This window comes from Desmodus rotundus, chromosome 1, assembly GCF_022682495.2.
Source record: "Desmodus rotundus isolate HL8 chromosome 1, HLdesRot8A.1, whole genome shotgun sequence".
Taxonomy (NCBI): Eukaryota; Metazoa; Chordata; class Mammalia; order Chiroptera; family Phyllostomidae; genus Desmodus; species Desmodus rotundus.
In genome coordinates this window covers 143,370,149-143,388,281 of record NC_071387.1, presented here as the reverse complement: position 1 = coordinate 143,388,281, position 18,133 = coordinate 143,370,149, and the positions used below count along the sequence as shown (strand labels likewise).

The 18,133-nt window shown below is 43.6% G+C and overlaps 1 protein-coding gene across 1 annotated transcript; it reads right to left on the bottom strand.

The window, feature by feature from the left end:
* Window positions 1–11,063: 11,063 nt before the first annotated feature.
* On the bottom strand, window positions 11,064–11,420 carry LOC112307176 (large ribosomal subunit protein eL29-like). The gene has a single exon (XM_024563275.4). It carries the CDS (start codon window positions 11,418–11,420, stop codon window positions 11,064–11,066), a length of 357 nt encoding a protein of 118 aa, XP_024419043.3.
* Window positions 11,421–18,133: the final 6,713 nt, after the last annotated feature.

Here is an 18,133-nt window from a genome sequence, read left to right as displayed (position 1 = left end):
AATGGAGGACCACAGCTCTCCCCAGGGGGTGGCAATTCCCTGACCGCAGAGGAGCCACAGGGTAGAAAATGTGCTACAAGTACCATTTGAATGCAAGAGGTAGAGTTTGTGTCCAATGTAGGTGGTTGGGACCATGAGGATTTTCCCTAGTCCTTGCCCCTATTCAAGGCCAGATCAGGACCTGGACCAGAGAAATTATTCAACAATAAGTTATTAAATGAGTGGAAGAATGAGTAAGTGAAATGAAATTGGAAGTGCCCCCACTGGGTCATCCAGCACTTCTCAGGGGACCCAGCTCTACACAACACAGCCAGTGATGCCCCCGCCACCCCACAAGGTTGCCTCCCAAGGTGTCAGCGTACAGCAGGGGTGTCAAACTCATTTTCACCGAGGGCCACATCAGCCTCATGGTTGCCTTCAAAGGGCTGGAATAATTTTAGAACTATATAAACGTAACTACTCCTTAACTGTTTAGGAGTTGAAATGGCATTCGGCCCTTTGAAGGCAACCGCGAAGCTGATGTGGCCCCGGTGAAAATGAGTTTGATACCCCTGGCATAGAGGGTAGAGCCAGGTCACAGCTGGTGCACTTGAGCCCATTTGGAAGAGAAGGGGGACCCAACACTATTTTCAAGGCTGTGGCAAACTTAACCGAAGGCGACGCCAGTGAGTCATGCCCCCTTTTATAATAACCTTCTCTTGAGTATGGGTGGAACCTGTGACTTTGTTCTATTCAACAGAATATGGCAAAAGTGATGGGATGTCACTCCCCTGATTAGGTTACTTTACATGGCAAATGCCACTCCTATGATTATGCTCCATTACATAAGACTCTGTCTTTGAAGACTGAAAAGAGGAATTGAAGAAGCAGGCTGCCACTGGCCTTGAAGAAGCAGGCTGTTGGCACAGGCGGCTTCACATGAAAAGAAACTGCGGGTGGCCGAGATTGCCGCAAGCGGGCCCTGGCCAATAGCCAGCAGAAAAAACACAGGACCTCAGCCTCAGCAGGTGTAAGGAGTTGAGTCCTGCCACCAACCTGAGGGAGCTTGGAGGGGAATCTTCCCCCATTTGAGTCTCTGGTGGTGCTGCGGCCCTGGCCAGTGCCTGGCTCGTAGCCTGGTTGGCCCCTGGGGCACAGGACCCAGCCAAGCCCTGTCTGCTGATGGCAATTGTGAGACAAATGTGTGTTGTTTATAGCCTCTAAGTCTATGGCAACTTGATATGCAACAATAGAAAATTACTGGAAAGGCTGTCTCTTTTGTCAGATCCTGTGGTAGGCATTTAGAAATGTGTAATATCATTTGATTTGCACAGGCCCATAATTCTGCCCCTTTTACAGATGTGGAAACTGATGAGACTTGAACCCATGTAGACTCCCAGCAACTAAGTACTGAGGACCAGGCCCGTGGTTCCCAAGCTATGCACTGAGGCACCCCAAAGTACCACAGCAGTTCACAGACAGCCCACAGGGTGTTCTAAAATTTTTGAGGGAAACATCTGAAGGGTATTATGTGAATTACTAGCTCCATGTCATTTACAGTTTCAACATTACATCCGGCTACATTCCACTTGATGGACTCCTATCTTTGTGAAGCCAGATTTTTCAGTGGTTCCTGTGATAAAAAGCAAATAGCAAATAAAAATCAGTGCTGAACAGGGAATGAGGGTGGTTATGTCCGATCTGATTACAAGGTTTGGTAATCCGTGCAGCGCCCGGCAAGCACACATCCCATTAGTAAGTAATTGTGGTTATTTAAGAGCAAAATAAAAATATTATTTTCTTTAAATTTATGTATGCTACTATTTCAAGCTACTAAGTTGTTAGAATGGAAATGCCTAGTTAGTTGGTTGGCAAGAACTACTTACTGAATGGAACTGCATGGTATTTCTTGTGGCCTAGAAGTGCTTTGGGTAAATTACTGGACCACCGAGAATGCTGGGAACCGAAACATTTGAGCAACCTGGGTTTGGCAAGCCAGTCTTCTAGTGCTTGAGGGCTGATTAATTCCACTTTACTCTGGGGGCTGGTACTAGACTGGAGGGCAAAGTCACCGGAGGCTGATTCAGTCACACAGGACGGGCTCTCTGAGTACTGGTGAGGTCGCTCACCCCTGCTTGTGAGCACACTCTGTGGAGGGAGGAATTCCAGCAGAGGCTAGACGAGAACTTGTGAGCCACACGGAGGAGATTTCTGACCCTGCCTTAGGTGGGAAGGAAAACAGAGGGTCACTAGGGCCCCCCTAAGATCCTGGGATGCTGGGCCAATGAAGGGGAGAATGGATATTGTATTAGTCTACTAAGGCTGCCATGGCAATATGCCACAGCCTGGGTGACTTAAAACAACAGAACTTTATTTTCTCACTGTTCTGAAAGCTAGAAGTCCAAGATCAAAGTGTCGGCAGGGTAGGTTTCTTCTGACAAGAAGTGATGGGCCTGTCTCCTTGGCTTATAGATGGCCTCTTCGTGTTTGCACGTCGGTCTCTCCGTGCACGTCCATGTCCACATTTCCTCTTCCTGTAAGCACACCAGTCCTGCTGGATTAGGGTGTGCCCTGATTATTTCCTTTGAATTTAATTGCCTCTTTAAGGACCCTGTCTCCAAATATCCTCACTTTCTGAGGTACTGGACTTTGGTACTCTAACATATGAATTTGAGGGGATACAATTCAGCCCATAACAGATGTTGAAGGGCAACTTTCAGCCTTCCACAAAGGCCAAGGTGTCACAGGTACCCAGGCCGAAGTGGTCATGGAGCAAGATTTGAGATGAGGAAACAAGAGGCAGGGAATGGCCACAGGCACCTTTGTCAGCGCCCTCAGGTTGGAGCAGTCAGGTAAAGGAAACTTGATAAGGAGTGCTAGAGACTTGGAGAATACAGAGCCCACTAATTCAATCTCAAAACATTTAAAAATTTAGTTGAAATACAATGCAACCATGGGTAAGATTTTGTTTGAAAGTCACTATTATGTTTACATGCATTTTGGAGGGGAAGTCTCAGGAGAAAGTTGAGGACCAAGAATGGGACCGTTTATGCAGCGCTTCTGGACGGGAACTGCTACATTAGGCACCTCCACACACCTCGCTCCTGATTGAAGTGCACATCCACAGGGTGGGTGTTATTACCCTTATTTTGCAGATGGAGTACCCAAGGCTCGCAGAGATTGTGTTATTTCCTCAGTGCTTCATGGTGTGTGGTGCAGCCAGGGTTTGAATTCAGATTAGTTTGATACTGAAGCTCACGTGCTTTTTATCGTCTCATTTATGTTGAGGTGAAGATAACTGGTAGCAGAACTGCCCCTAATAGATGGGCATTGCCAAGATGGAGCAAGAATCTGACTGACAGGCTCCTAGAGCTCAGAGGAAGGGTAAAGACAGTGAAAGGCTGGGAGAAGCTGCTGAGCACTCCCCCACCCTCACCCCCAAACAATTTTGCCCAGAGCTGGCCCGCTGCAGGGGCGGAAAGGGAGGCTCACTAGAACAAGGCTGGTAGGGTTCTCCAGACTCTTGCATTTCTTTGGGTCATTTTCTGGTTATATCAGAAAAGGTCCCTGTAGCCACCTCTGGGGACAGCCTGTAGCTGTGCTCAAGCCCAGGAAGTGGATAAATTACCCCTCTCTGGGCTATAAGGCTGCTCAGCCTCACTAAACAGTGCCCTCACTGGCAGAGGCAAGAATAGATATGTCTTCTGGTGCACAGGTGCACATTCCTAGTTCCCCAATGTGGGGAGGGGAGGGAAGTCCGAGGAGACTTGTGGTGCTTTCTTGAGAGCCAGGGCCTTCGCAGCCCCACCTAGGACAGAATGGTGCACCCTCTACTGGCAGACTCCAGGCTGACAGCCAGAGAGGACCCAAACCCAGCCATACTCTGTGTCCTGCACCTCTCTGTGTGTCTTGCAGTACCGGCCCTGCGGAGAGCTGCTTGTCCCAGTGCACCTGAGGCTGCCCTGGTGATATGTGCAAAACAACCTCCAGAGCAGCCCGAGTTATTTTTGTTTGCAATCCTTAATCCCTTTTCTTCCTTTCTAGTGATTTCTCTTCCTCAGATCTACTCCAGGGGCTCCGCTCTGCTAGGGCAGAGGCTCCACTCAGGAAGGGAAAGCCAAAAATCAGGGATAGTCCCTGCCAGGCTCACCTGATTAAGCTGAAACATCTCCCCTCTCTCAAACCAGCCTCCTCTTGACATTCTTTCTATTTTTGTACTATCCTCCCTGCTTTCCATGGAGATTTTGGATTCCATTAGTGATGTGAGCTGATAAAGACAGACAGCCCATCCATGATTTAAAATTTGCAGCTCAAATTTAATCTCTCCTTTGATGTTTCTCCTTTAGAGGCAGCATAATCAGTCAGGTTTTCTTGGCTGCTGTTCATAGTGCTAATTTTTAGCTCTGGGGTCAAGGTCTTTGCCCCTCCCTGGCCTTTCCCCAGAGTAATCAATCTTAACAAGCACTGCATCTACCTGAGAAACATGCCTTCTTTCTCATCTCTCCACATATTTTACAGGCTCATAACTCTCTGGTTTACTGAGTTTCCTGTGGCATCTGGTAGACCAGAAGGCCCTGCAAGTACAGCTGCCTGCATAGAACATGGTTGCTCTTGATTTCAGTGACCTACTGGGGTTCAGCTTTCTCTGGCAGTTTGGGGCTAGCGGCTAGACTAGGCTCCTGCTTTTGAAGGGTTGGGAAAATGCAAACCTGAGATTGCTGAGCCTTAGAAAAGTCTGGTACAAACTGGTGATTCTCTTCCTCAGGCTCACGCTACCACTTCGGCTCAGTCACAGTTCTGAGCAAAACATTTCACAGCAGCCCCTCTCAGGGAGGATTCTTACCTGAGAAACTGGATGAGGTGGTTTGGGGGGCTGTTTCACAAAGATATATGCTCCCCACCATTGCTATCTTGTGTACCCTATTGAAAAACTTTACCCTGAGGAGAGAAAGCTAGTGGGGAGAGGAACTGGGGTGTGTGTGGGCTGGGGGAGGGGGTGTGAGGAGGAGGCCACAGGGACAATTAAGATGCCTCCTTGGGGTTATTCACGCACAGTCTATATGGGTGAGTATGTGAAAGTGAGTGTGAGTGAGTGTGTGTTTTGGGGTATGTGGGAGTGATTGTGAGAGTGTATGTGAGTGTAGGTACGGGACAGGAGAAATGATAAAGGGTTAGCTAAGACAGAAATTGCACCATTTCAGAGTTTTGAGGCAAATATCCAAGACGCTCAACAATCTGCCTGTTCTCTTGCTCCTGAAGACGTTGAAATGAATGGGCTGCAAGCATGAGAGGGCAGGGGAACTGAAGGCTGGCCAACTAGGCCCCTCAGCCGGGTTCTTCCGTGGGCAAACTCTCTTTTCAAAAATTTCATTGTTTTGAGTAGGTTATATATTTACATGATTCAAAGAGCAAAACTGACATGCCCAGTCTATTCCCCATTTATCTTCCCAGTGAATGTATTCAGCAAATGATTAATATATATTCTTATTCCTTTTATTTCTTAAATGAAAGACAGCATACTATAGACACAGTTTTGCATCCTGCTTTTAAAAAAACATTTATTGATTAGGTTCCACTTATAGGTGATATCATATGGTATTTGTCTTTCACCACCTGGCTTATTTCACTCAGCATAATGCTTTCCAGTTCCACAAACAAGCAAGCAAAATACAACCAGAGATACTGAAATAAAGAACAAACTGACAGTAACCAGAGAGGAGGGGGGGAAGGAATAATGGGAGGTAATAGGAGAAGGGCCATCAAGGAACATGTATAAAGGACACATGGGCAAAGCCAAAGAGGGTAGGTTCAAGGGTGGGAGGTGGGGATGGGAGCACCTGGGGGCATGGTGGGGTGAAAATGGAGACAATTGTACTTGAACAATAAAAAAAAAAGGATTTATTATGACCTATTTCAAACAAACAGCAAAGTTGGAAGACTTCTAACAGTTGAAAGATCAACCATATGCCCATCACCTCTATTTTACAATTAACATTTTTTTTGTACTTGCTGTATCACATACGTATATTTTCTCCATCCCTCTACCTTTCTGTCAGGTTATCATTTTTGATGTATTTCAGACAATTTAAAGACATAATTACATTATTATATAATCCAGCATGAATATCATGAATTAGAGTTCAATATTTACCTTTCTCTTCTGATGTAAAGTTTACAAACGGTGAAGTTCACAAATCTTAAGTACACAGTGAAACCCAAACCTCTACCGAGATACTGACATAAAATGTTATGATTTCCCTACCATGTCCCCGCATGACCTAGTCCTTTCCTATTTCTACCCCAGAGGCAGTCACAGAGCAGTTTTGCTTCCTGGCATATAAATGAGATCATATAATATACAGTCCTTTATATAAAGCCTTTTCACTTAGCATGATGCTTCCGAGATTCATTCATGTTGCTGTGTTCATCAGTAATTTATTCCTTTTTATTGCTGGATAGGATCCCATTGCATAGGGATATCTTAACTCATCCCATTTTATTTATCCTATTGATGGATACCTAGTCTCTTTCTAGTTTTGGTCATTAACACTTTCTGAATATTCTCTTTTCTGTTAATACATGACATATTTTTTATTTCTCTTGGTACATATACACCTAGGAGTGGATTGGCAGTTTGTAGGTAGGTACATGTTTACTTTTATTCAAAATGCATTTTTAAAAAGTGGTTGTGCTGTTTTATACTCCCACCAGCAATTATGAGAGTTCCAGGTGCTTCGCATCCTTGGCAACACTTGCACTTGGTATGATCAGTGCATAATTTTAGCCATTCTGGTGGGTGTGTGGTGGTATTTAATCGTACCTTTACTTGGCATTTCTTTGATGATTAATGATGTTGAATGCGTTTGGGTGCTTATGCATCATTTGCATATCTTCTTTTGTGAACTGTCTGCTTCTTTTGCTCATTTTTTTATTGTGGTGGTCAAAAAGTCCATGCCGCTTTTTCTATATGACGGCTCTACTAGCACTTAGTTGTCTTTAACTTCATTCAAAGCAATTGTGCTAGATTGTATTGTGACAGCTGTCATATCAGTGTGCATTTAAAAACATTTATCAAAATTGGTGAATTTTTGTGCAGCCTCTTTAATATTGAAGATGGAAGAGAAACAACACTTCTGGCATGTTATTACTTCAAGAAGGTAACAATGCAACTGAAAGGCAAGAAAAGATTTGTGCAGTGTATGGAGAAGGTGCTGTGACTGATCAGTGGTTTCTGAAGTTTCTTGGTACTATTGACATTTTGGCCAAATGATTCTTTGCTGTGGGGCTGTCTTGTGCATTGGAAGATGTTAAACAGTAACCCTGGCCTCTACCCACTAGAAGCCAATAGCAGGAGATAGCCGACATACTCAAAGTCCAAATCAATAAAGTTATTGGTGAAAATGAAAAATGTGTCTTTTATTTTATGGAAAAAGCTAAAAGGACTTTTTGGTCAACCCAATATTTTCTTCTATGATTTGCTGTTAATATTTTGCAGCTGCCAATTTGCACTTCTTAATCTCTTGACCTTTCTTACCCAGCCTCCAACCTCCTCCCATCTGACAACCATCAGTTTGTTCTCTGTATCTATAAGTTTGTTTGCTTCATTTGTTCATTTTGTTTTTTCTTTTAGATTCCACATATAAGTGAAATCATATGGCATTTGTCTTTCTCTGACTCATTTCATTTCGTGTAGTCCCCTCTAGGTCCATCCATGTTGTCACAAATAGGAAGACTTCATTCTGTTTTATGGCTGAGTACTATTTCATCGCACGTGCACCACAGCTTTAACCAGTCATCTGTCGGCGGACACTTAGGCTGCTTCCATGCCTTGGCTATTGCAGATGGTGTCACAATGAACACGGGGGGTGCATATATCTTCTCAAGTTAGTGTTTTCGTTTTCTTTGGATAAGTATTCAAAAATGGAATTTCTAGATCATAAGGCAGTTCTATTTTTAGTTTTTTGAGGAAATTCCATACTGTTTTTCACAGTGGCTGCACCAGTCCACATTCCCACCAACAGCGCACCAGGGCTCCCCTTTCTCCACATCCTCACCAGCACTTGTTGTTTGTTGACTTATTGATGATGGCCACTCTGACTGGTGTGAGGTGGTACCTCACTGTGGTTTTAATTTGCATTTCTCTGATGATTAGTGATGTTGAGCATCTTTTCATATGTCTATTAGCTGATCTTTTATTACTATAAATGCTGAATTTAGTCAAATGCTTTATTCATCAGTTAAGATGATTTTGATTTTTTCTTTCATTCTATTAACTTGCTGCACCACACTGACTGATTTGCAGGTGTCGAACCATCTTTGCACCCCGGCAATGAATTCCACGTGATCATAGTGAATGGTTTTTTTAATTGGCTACTAAATTTAGTTTGCTGGTATTTTGAGAATTTTAGCATCTATATTTATGAGGGATTTGGCCTGTAGTCTTTTTTTCTAGGGTCCTTTTTTGGCTTTGGTATCAGGGTAATGCTGGCCTCATAAAAAGAGTTTAGGAATGTTTCTTCAGTTTTTTTGGAAGAGTTTGAGAGGGATTGACATTAATACTTCTTTAAATGTTTAGTAAAATTCACCTGCAATGAACAGGACTATGAATTAGATTCTCAGCCAGGACAGAGTGGGAGAGCCAGCTCAACAGCTGGCAAAACTCTTTGTGGGCTTAATCCAGGCCAACCTGTTCCCCAAGTTCTCTGGCTCAACAGTGCCTATTTTGCTCCGTGGATGTTTAGCTATACCTACTGTATGCTCTGCTCAAGCATTGCTGAACTATGCAGCTTCCAGGTGTTCTGGCCAGCTTTCTGGCCAGGAAGGGTCAGGAGATACACTCAGCAGTGGGCAGGGTTATGAATTAGGTCTCCTGGAAAGGTCAGAAGATCCAGCTCCAAGAAGTTTTCCAGGGGTTGCCGATCAGGCTCTCTCATCGGGAGAGGCCTGGAATTACACTCAGCAATGTGTCAGGCTATAAATTAGCCCTCCTGTCTGTGTGAAGCAAGGGAACCCCCCTAGCCTGGTAAGGCTCTTTGTGGTCTTGACTCAAGCTGACCCACTCCCCAAGTCCTTTGGCTAAATGCTGCTGCTGGCTTTCCTCTGTGGACGGCCAGCTCTGCCTGATGTGCTGTCTGTGGGTGGCTGGGCTATGCAGCTTCCAGGTGTTCTGGCCAGGCTGGCTGGTAGGGAAGGGCCAGAAGCAGCTACACTCAACAATCAGCTGGGCTCATCACTCAGTTCTCCTGCCCCCAGGGCCAGGAAGACTTTTTCTTTGATACACTGAATCAGGCAGACCTGTACCCCACTGAGGTCCCTGGTCACACTGCATCACTCTATTGGCTCTGCAGATTAGCAAAGCTCCTGGCTGGGACTACTGCTTGGATGCTGCAGATAGGAATCTGGTCTGCGAAGATCTGAGTTCTGGTATTTGCAAGTCCCTAACTGTTCTGTATCAGTTTCCCACTGGTCAAGCACTGCATATTCTCCTGCAATGCCCATGGGGCAAGACGAGTAGGTTCTCCCAAGAAGCAACCTACAATGCTGGAGGAGCTAAATGACCACACTAGCCTCCCTTTTTCCACAGGAGGAATCATCAGCTCAGGAAAGACCTTTTAGCCCTGTGCTGCACTGGCCTGGGTGTGGGACAGTCCAGTTAGCATGTAGCTGCTCCTCTTACTCCTTCCTCCGTTGCAGTCTGTCTGGTCTCTGTGGTGCAGGGGTGCTTCAGCCTCACCCCCGTGTTTTAGGATTCTCTCAATGGTGTCTTGTCCATTAATAGTTTTTGCTTGTTGTTCTTGTGACGGGGAGCAAAGTTGGGAATGACCTGTGTCACCGTCTGGGTGACATCATCCTTCAATATAAAGTTTTTTGTATTTGGGCTTATTTTCACTTAGCATACAGCTTTTGCAAATAGGTTTTCATGTGGCCTCTCACTTTCATTTCTGTTGGATAAATATATAGAAGTGGGTTCTCTGGGTCATAGGATAAGTATATATTAAGTTGACACACAAAAAAGACCCAAATGTCTTTCTTCTATGCTATTTTGCATTCCTTTCAGCAATATGTGAGTTTTCCGGTTGTTTGGCGTCCCGGCAGTGCTGGAACTGTCTGTCAGATGTTGTGAATTTTGCCCTTCTGCTGGTTGTGCGGCGGTCCCCCCGTGAGGCTTTCATTTTTATTGACTTGATGACAACATTGAGAATCTTTTTGTGTGCTTACCGGCTATTTATAACTTTTTTTGTAAAATGTTGATCCAGATTTTTTATTTTCACCGTCTATCATCTTCTTAGATTTTGTTAAGCATAGCTTTCAAAGAACAATTTTATTTTTAATTTTGAGAAAGTTCAAATCATTTTTTTCTTTTATGGTTTATAGTTTGTGTACTCTATTTTAAAATTATCTACCTAAATGAGGCCACAAAGATTTTCTTCTGTTTTCTTTTAGAAGTTTTATAATTCCAACTTTTATGTTTAGGTCTATGATCCATTTAGAGTTAATTTTTTTACAGTGAGAGGTAATAGCACAGGTTCATTGTTTTTGTATAGAGATATTTAATACTCTGGCACTTAGTCAAAAATCAATTGATCATATATACCATATGTGGCTCTATTTTGGAGTTACAGTTTGGTTTTATTGGTCTATATGTCTATGTTTATGCAAATACCATGCTGTTTTGATTACTGTAGCTTTATATTAAGTTAGGTAGTGTAACTTTTCTTCATTTTCAAAATTTTGGCTATTCTAGTTTTACTGCTTTACGTGTAAATTATAGAATCAAGTCAACAATATCTAAAAGGGGCCTGCTGGAATTTTTACATCAAATCTGTATCAATCCATGAGTATGGGTGTCTCACTCCATTAACTTCTGTCAACAATAACTTGTATTTTTTAGTGTAAAAGTCTTATATGCCTTTTGTTAAATTTATCCCTAATATTTCCTGTTTTTGATACTATTTTGCTTTTATTATTATTATTATTATTATTTTGACCCTGCCTCAGGCTTATTTGCACAAACACCATAGGAGGACCCCAGCCCTGGGGCACACCAGTCCTTCTGTCCTCACGTCGGCAGACAGAGGCCTCTACTAAGGAGCCTTCGCAGGGGCCTGGGAACCTTTAGGAGCCTGAGACTGAGCCAGAGCTGGAGCCCGAGCTGCAGCTGCATCTGCAGCCTGGGGTTTGGTTTGGGCCTTGGTCTTGGCCCTTGGCCGGCAGAGCCAGAGACCCTTGGTGATGCGGGTATGAGCACATTTCCCAAGCTTGGGGTGAGCAATGTAAGCAAGTCGACTGAGCTTGCGGCTGCTGCCCTTTGGGATCTTGGGCTTGACCTCCTTGGACTTGACCAGGGCTTTGATAGCCTCAGCACATGCGCTCATGGCCTTGGTGTTGTTGGCCTGCATCTTCTTCAGGCCCTTCTTGTTGTGCTTCTTGGCAAAGCACATATTCCTCAGGAACTTGGGGTCTACCCCCTTGAGAGACTCATATCTTTGTGATCGGGGCTTCTTGATGCCATTTCTGCACCCAAGCCCATGGCTCTCCTTGATACTATTTTAAATGGATTTATAAATTCCAGGTCTCAAGTGTTTGTTGCTAGTATATAGAATCCGATTGATTTTGTATTTTGGCCTTTTATACAGTGACCTTTCTAAACTCACTTATTCAGCTCTAGTAGCTTTCTGGTGATTCCTTGTGGTATTTTACATGGAAGGTCATATTGCTGCAAATAAAGATGTTTTTATTCTTCTCAGATTTTATTACTTTCATTTCTTTTCTTACATTATTCTCTGGCTATGACCTCCAGTGCAATGATGAATAAAAAAGGTGAAAGTGTAGCTCAGCTGGTTGGAGCATCATTTTGTAAACTGAAAGACTGCAGGCTCAATTCCTGCTCAGGGTACATGCCTGGGTTGCGGGTTTGGTTCTTGCTTAGGGTATGTACAAGGGCAATTGGTTTTTTCCTCTCACATCAGTGTTTCTCTTCCTCTCTCTCTCTCCCTTCCTTCCTCTCTCTGTAAAAAAAAAATCAGTAAGCATGTCCTTGGGTGAGGATCTTAAAAAAATGGTGAGAGTGGATATTCTTACCTGGTTGCCAATTTTAGGGGCAAAAACATTTATTTTTAAAAATTATTAAATATGATAACTGTAGATTTTTATTGGGTTGGCCAAAAGTTCATATGTTTTTTTCTGTAAGATGACTCTAGTAGTGCTTATTTATCTTTAACTTCATTAGAAACAATTTTGTTAGATTGTTTTGTGACAGCTGTTATGTCAACATACATTTAAAAAATTATCAAGATTGGTGAATTTTTGTGTAGCCATTTTAATATTAATGATGGAAGAAAATTCACAACATTTTTGGCATATTATGCTTTATTATTTCAAGAAAGATAAAAACACAACTGAAATGCAAAAAAAGACGTGTGTACCCTATGGAGAAGGTGCTGTGACTGATGAGTGGGTCAAAAGTGGTTTGCGAAGTCTCATGTCGGGGATTTCTTGCTGGACAATGCTCCATGGTCAGGTAGAAGTTGATAGCAATCAAATGGAGACATCAATTGAGAAAAATCAGTGTTATGCCATGGGGGATATAACCAACATAATAAAAATATCCAAATCAATAAAGTTCTTGGTGAAAATGAAAAATGTCTTTTAATTTACTGTTATAATTACACATGATTTTCTTACTTTTGCCATTTAACGTCTGTATTAGCTTTAGTTGGTTGATCCACTCCTTTTATTATGTGTTTGCCTTTGTTAGGGACAATTTTTTTCTTTGCAATATTTTATTCATCTACTTTTTTCTTAAAGAAGTTCCTTTAACATTTCTGATAATATTGGTTTGGTGAGGATAAAGAACTTTAGCTTTTGTTTTGTCTGGGAAGCTCTTTTTTTCTCCTTTCATTGTAAATGATAGCCTTGCTGGGTGGAGTGACCTTGGTTGTGGATCCTTGCTTTTCATCACTTTGAATATTTTGTGCCAATCCCTCCTGGCCTGAAAGGTTTCCATTGAGAAATCAGCTGAGAGTCTTATGGGAGCTACCTTATACATAACAAACTGCTTTCCTCATGCTGCTTTTAAGATTCTTTCTGTGTCTTTAACCTATGGCATTTAAGTTGGTGTTGGACCTCTTTTGAATCATCTTGTTTGGGGCTCTCTGCCCTACCTAGAGTTGTATATCAATTTCCTTCACCAGGCAAAGGAAGTTTCAGTCATTATTTCTTCCAATAGGTTTTCAGTTCCTGTTCTCTCTCTTCTCCTTCTGGTACCCCTGTGATGTAAATGCTTGCACCCTGGGTGTTGTCCTAGAGATTCCTTAAACTATACTCATTTTTAAAAATCCCTTTTTTCCTTTTGCTGCTCTAATTGGGTGGGTTTTGCTGCCTTGCCTACCAGATTGCTGATTTAATTACCTGCTTTATGTCACCTGCTGTTGACTTCATCTTACGTATTCTTCATTCCAGTTACTGTAGTCTTCATTTATGATAGGTTCTTTTTTTTATTGTTTCTATCTCTAAGTTCTCACTGGTTTCATCTGTTTTCTTCCAACTTTATTGAGAATCCCTATAACCAGGGTTTTGAACTCTGTATCTGGTAGATTGCTTGCCTGCATTTTGTTTAGTTCTTTCTCTGGAGTTTTGTCCTGTTCTTTCGTTCGGGCCAAGTTTCTTTGCTTCCTAATTTTGGCTGCTTCCCTGTGGATTTTTGTTGTTGTTGTTGTTACATAGATCTGCTACATCTTCCAGGCTTGGCAATGTGGGCTTCCTTATGTAGTAGGTGTCCTATGGGCCCTTTGGCACAGTCTTGCTGGCACCTGAGCTGGGTGCTCCAGGGGTGTCCCTTGTGTGCATTGGGTGTGTCCTCCTACTGTAGTTGAGACATTATTGCTGTTGGCTGGTCAGTGAGTAGATTGACCCTCAGGCCAACTGTGTATGAAGACTGACTACAGCACACAAGCTGTTGTGTGGGGGTTGACCCCATGGAGCAGGGTTCTGGTGCTTGCCAAGTTCACCCTTTGGGTGTGTAGTTTGTGGAGCTAATTGGGTGGTGCTCTGGTGTGGTCTCAAGCTGACCACCAGGTTTGTTGGCTCTAGGGCCTCTCAGGAGGGGCTCCAGTGTAGACCCAGGTCAGCTGTTGCCTGTGCTCAGCCCCAGACCATCTGGTAGGAGCTATAACATGATCTGCAGTTGGTAGTTGCCTAGGCTGGGCTTTGAGGTGCCTGGGAGAGGCTGTGCTGCAAACTGAGGGCAGCTGCCACTAGTGCCAGGCTTGGGGCCACGTGACTAAAAGTACAGGACACTTACCTGTTTGGGGTTTGTGGACCTTGAGAGATTTTAGGAAATTCCATGGCATGGGCCAAGCGCTGTTGCTTGTGACAATTGAGCTGAGCTTGTGAGTTGGGTAGGGTGAGTTCTCAGGGAATCACCAGGGTGGGGTGAAGGGTGTTGGCCATGTTAATGGGGACTCAGATTTAGCACCCACCTGAGCCTGCAAGCTGTGTGCAGGGAGGGCTTAACAAAGAACAGTAGTCTGCTATCACTCTGTCCTGAAGAGACCTGCCTCTTCAGCCCTCACCCTGGAGACCGAGAGTTCAGTTCCTTCCCATATTTTCCTGGCGCTTTTTAAGCTATTGTCCCTTCACTGGACCTTAGGGCAAGTGTTTGTGAGTGAGTGGCTCTGTGTGCAGGCCCTTTAAGAGGACACCTGGATCTGTAGCAGGTCTCTGTCTCGCCCAGATGGAATCCACGTTGTTTTCACAGCCACATGTTGTGAGGACTCCTCGGCCCTGGTGTGCCCTGGGCTGAGGAGCCTGGTGAGGGGCTGGGATCCCTTTCTCCTCAGCGGGCCCTGCAGCCAGCCAAGATACCCCTTCTTATTCTTAACTGCTGCATATAGGTGTTGGACCAGCCCGTTTTGCTTCCCTGCCCTTGCTAATAGTCTCAACATACCTTCTTTATTTCCTCGTTATAGATCTGTTCAGATAGCCTTCATGTGGTTCTCCGGAGTGGCTGTGCTATAGTTCTGTTGTAGTAGTTCTGATGTGGTTGCGGGAGGAGGCGAGCACAGCACTTATCTACTCTACCTTCTTCACCTGAGTCTGTTTCTTCTCAGCTTTGGCAACTTGTATTTTCTCTAGGAGTTTGTCAGTTTTGTTTTAATTCTGTTCATTTCCAAATTTATTACCATAAAGTTCATAATATTTACTTATTACTTTTCAATCCCTGATGTTTCTGTAGTTGTTGATACCTACTTTTTTATTCCTAAGATTTTTTTTTTTTTTTGGGGGGAACTCTCATCAGAGGATGGTTTAAAAAATAAAAAACAACTGTTGGCTTTGCTGATCCTCTAGATTGTTTTTCTATGAAAGCAGTATATCAAACATATTGACCTAGGGATATTAAAAAACGTTTTAAATTTTTGTCTCTCATTGTCCCTTTAAAGTTTGTGTAGTCGAAGAAAGCCTTCCACTTTTCCTGGATGGAAATGCAGGCAAGCCACGTAACTCAGGGTTTCTCAGCCGTGGCATTGTGGACATTTTGGGCCAGATAATTCTTTTTATTTTTTTTAAGATTTTATTTATTTATTTTTAGAGAGAGGGGAAAGGAGGGAGAAAGAGGGAGAGAAACATCAGTGTGTGGTTGCCTCTTGCGTGCCCCCTACAGAGGTGGCGGGACCTGGCCCGCAACCCAGGCATATACCCCGACTGGGAATCGAACTGGTGACCCTTTGGTTTGCAGGCTGGCATTCAATCCACTGAGCCACACCAGCCAGGCTGGCCCAGATAATTCTTTAATGTGGAGGTGTGTTTGTGTGCTGCGGGATGTTTAGCAGCACACTGGCGTCTACTACTAGATGCCAGCAATGCTTGCCAGTTATGACAACCAAAAGTGCCTGCAAACATTGTCAAATGTCCTCTGGGGGACAATATTCCTCCCAGGTGAGAGCCACTGGGCCATGGCCTTTATGTTTAATCTTTGAAAACAAAAGTTTTAGAATCACTTACTTTCCAACCTTTTAAGTTGCTTACCTACCTCATTAATTTTCAACCTTTTTCAATGTTATAAAGTTATTTTTTTTCCCTTTTTTTGTTTTGGTTGTCAGGAAATTCAGTGAATTTTATTGCTTAATTGCTATACTTAACAAATTTCAGATATTTGTTTTTCTTTCCCTTTTCTTTATAATTGTGTTATATGTTATTTATAATTTTCCTCTTTTACCATATGTTTAATCTTTTAGATGATTTCTGGTCTTCCTAAAATAACACCTGATGAATATACATTTAAAATACACCAATGATTATATTTGTGGAACATCTGCTATGGGGCAAAACTCTGTGGGGGATACTGATGTAGGACTCATTTCAAATCATGAGAAAGGGTGTACCATGGGAGGGAAACCATGGGAGGGAAAAGGAAGAATGGGAGAGAGAGATGACGTGCAGAAGGGAGGGATGGTAAACCTGCTGGTTTCTTCTAAGTTTCTATATGCATCAGACCTACATGGGGAGAGGCTGGATTTAGTTTGATACAAGATATTTATGTATTAACCTGATTGGGGCAGATGGCTGCTTGTCCCCTTACTTGACTGAGATTAAAAGTAATAGTCACTCATAACAGGTAAGATGTTCCCTTCTCTGATTTGGTATTCCCTGGGAAGCTGCTGAAGGGTGCAGTCCTGGAAGAGAAAAGGCCCCGTTTCTGGCTGGCTTTGACAGGGCTGCACTATGCTTACGTCCTCAAGACTGCGAGCCTGTTGGGACCCCAGGGAGCCAATCCTCCCCTTTCCCCACTCATGGCATTTGAAAAGGCACGTGCATCCTAGGTGTGCTCCTTACAGTCCCACGGTGGTACACTGCCACATCATAATTATGTCTTGACATTTGGCAGGGGGACAAGGGGAAGACTGCAGGCTGAGTGAAGGCTTCTAGGGGCTGCTTGAACATTAGCTTGAGATGAAAACCCAACAAGTTTAATGATCTTTTACCCAGGTCTAAAAGGAAACATTTGGAGTGTGTGTGTGTGTCTGTGTGCAGAAAAGGGAGGCTCTCCTTAACATGGGATAAGATCAAGCCCTCCTGAACGGTGGGAGTGGGAAGCAGAAAGAGAACAGCATCTAAGGTCACTACCCCCACTTTCCGTGACATTTATTTTTCTATTAGTTCTTGGCATTTATATTGCTGTGATAGATCAATTAGCTTCTCAAAATGTTCTAGTCCACTGACCTTACCATTTAACTACCCTATGGTGCCATTGTTACCACAGGGAGACTGCAAAAGAAACATTTATAATTTTGAATTACCTACGTCCAGAGCTGAGAAATAGTAAAAGGCTGAGTTTGGATAATCAGCAGCACATTAGATGACTGAACCTTCAGGGAGTTTTTCTTTTTGCTCAGTTTTCATGGCAACACTGCAAAAAGCAAAGGAATAGAACTCACCCTGAATAGTCTGGTGTCCAGGGATTCCTAAATGACTCCAAGAACACTGGGAGATCACTGAACCCCAGAGCCAGAAGGGCCTTTCCTGAGACAGCACTGTGACTGCAGGCCACAGAGCTGGACTGCGGGTTGGTCAGGTAGAGGGAACTAGCTGCAAGGCTAGCGGGGGGCTCTGAGGTCAACAGGAGCACAGAGAATGAAGCTTGAGGATGGGAAGAGACAGAAGGGGCTCTGAAGGGCTGGGAAGCAGGAGTTACAGCAACATTCCCCTAGACCCATTTCGTTAGTAAAGAACAACATGGATTCGATTGTTTGGCTTCTGCAATAGGAGGGCATGTGGAATTATGTTTCCATCAGGACCACACACATTAAAAAGGGAAATTCCCCTGGAGGAGATTAGGATAATTTTAGGAAGGAGAAGTGACTGAAGTAAAGGAAAAAAGGGGGAGAAATGGGTAAGGGAGAGTGAGAGGAAAAAAAGGAAAAAGTTTAACCCTAGGTAATTATTTAGTCAAACCTCATTTTGCAGGCGAGGAAACCAGTCTAAGCAGTGATACGGTTTGTTCCAGTTTACAAACCAGTGTCAGTCCTCGCAGGAGTGAGGACCTGGGTCTCCCAGCTCCAGGCTCGGTGCTTGTTTCACTGATGCCTTTGGAAGCAGCACCACTGGCCTTACTCAGCCGCAGTCACAAGGGTTTGGCCTAGGTGAGCTGGTCTGT

Excerpts from the sequence above, each read along its gene's own strand:
- LOC112307176 (XM_024563275.4), bottom strand. The coding sequence starts at position 11,420 with ATGTGCTTTGCCAAGAAGCACAACAAGAAGGGCCTGAAGAAGATGCAG.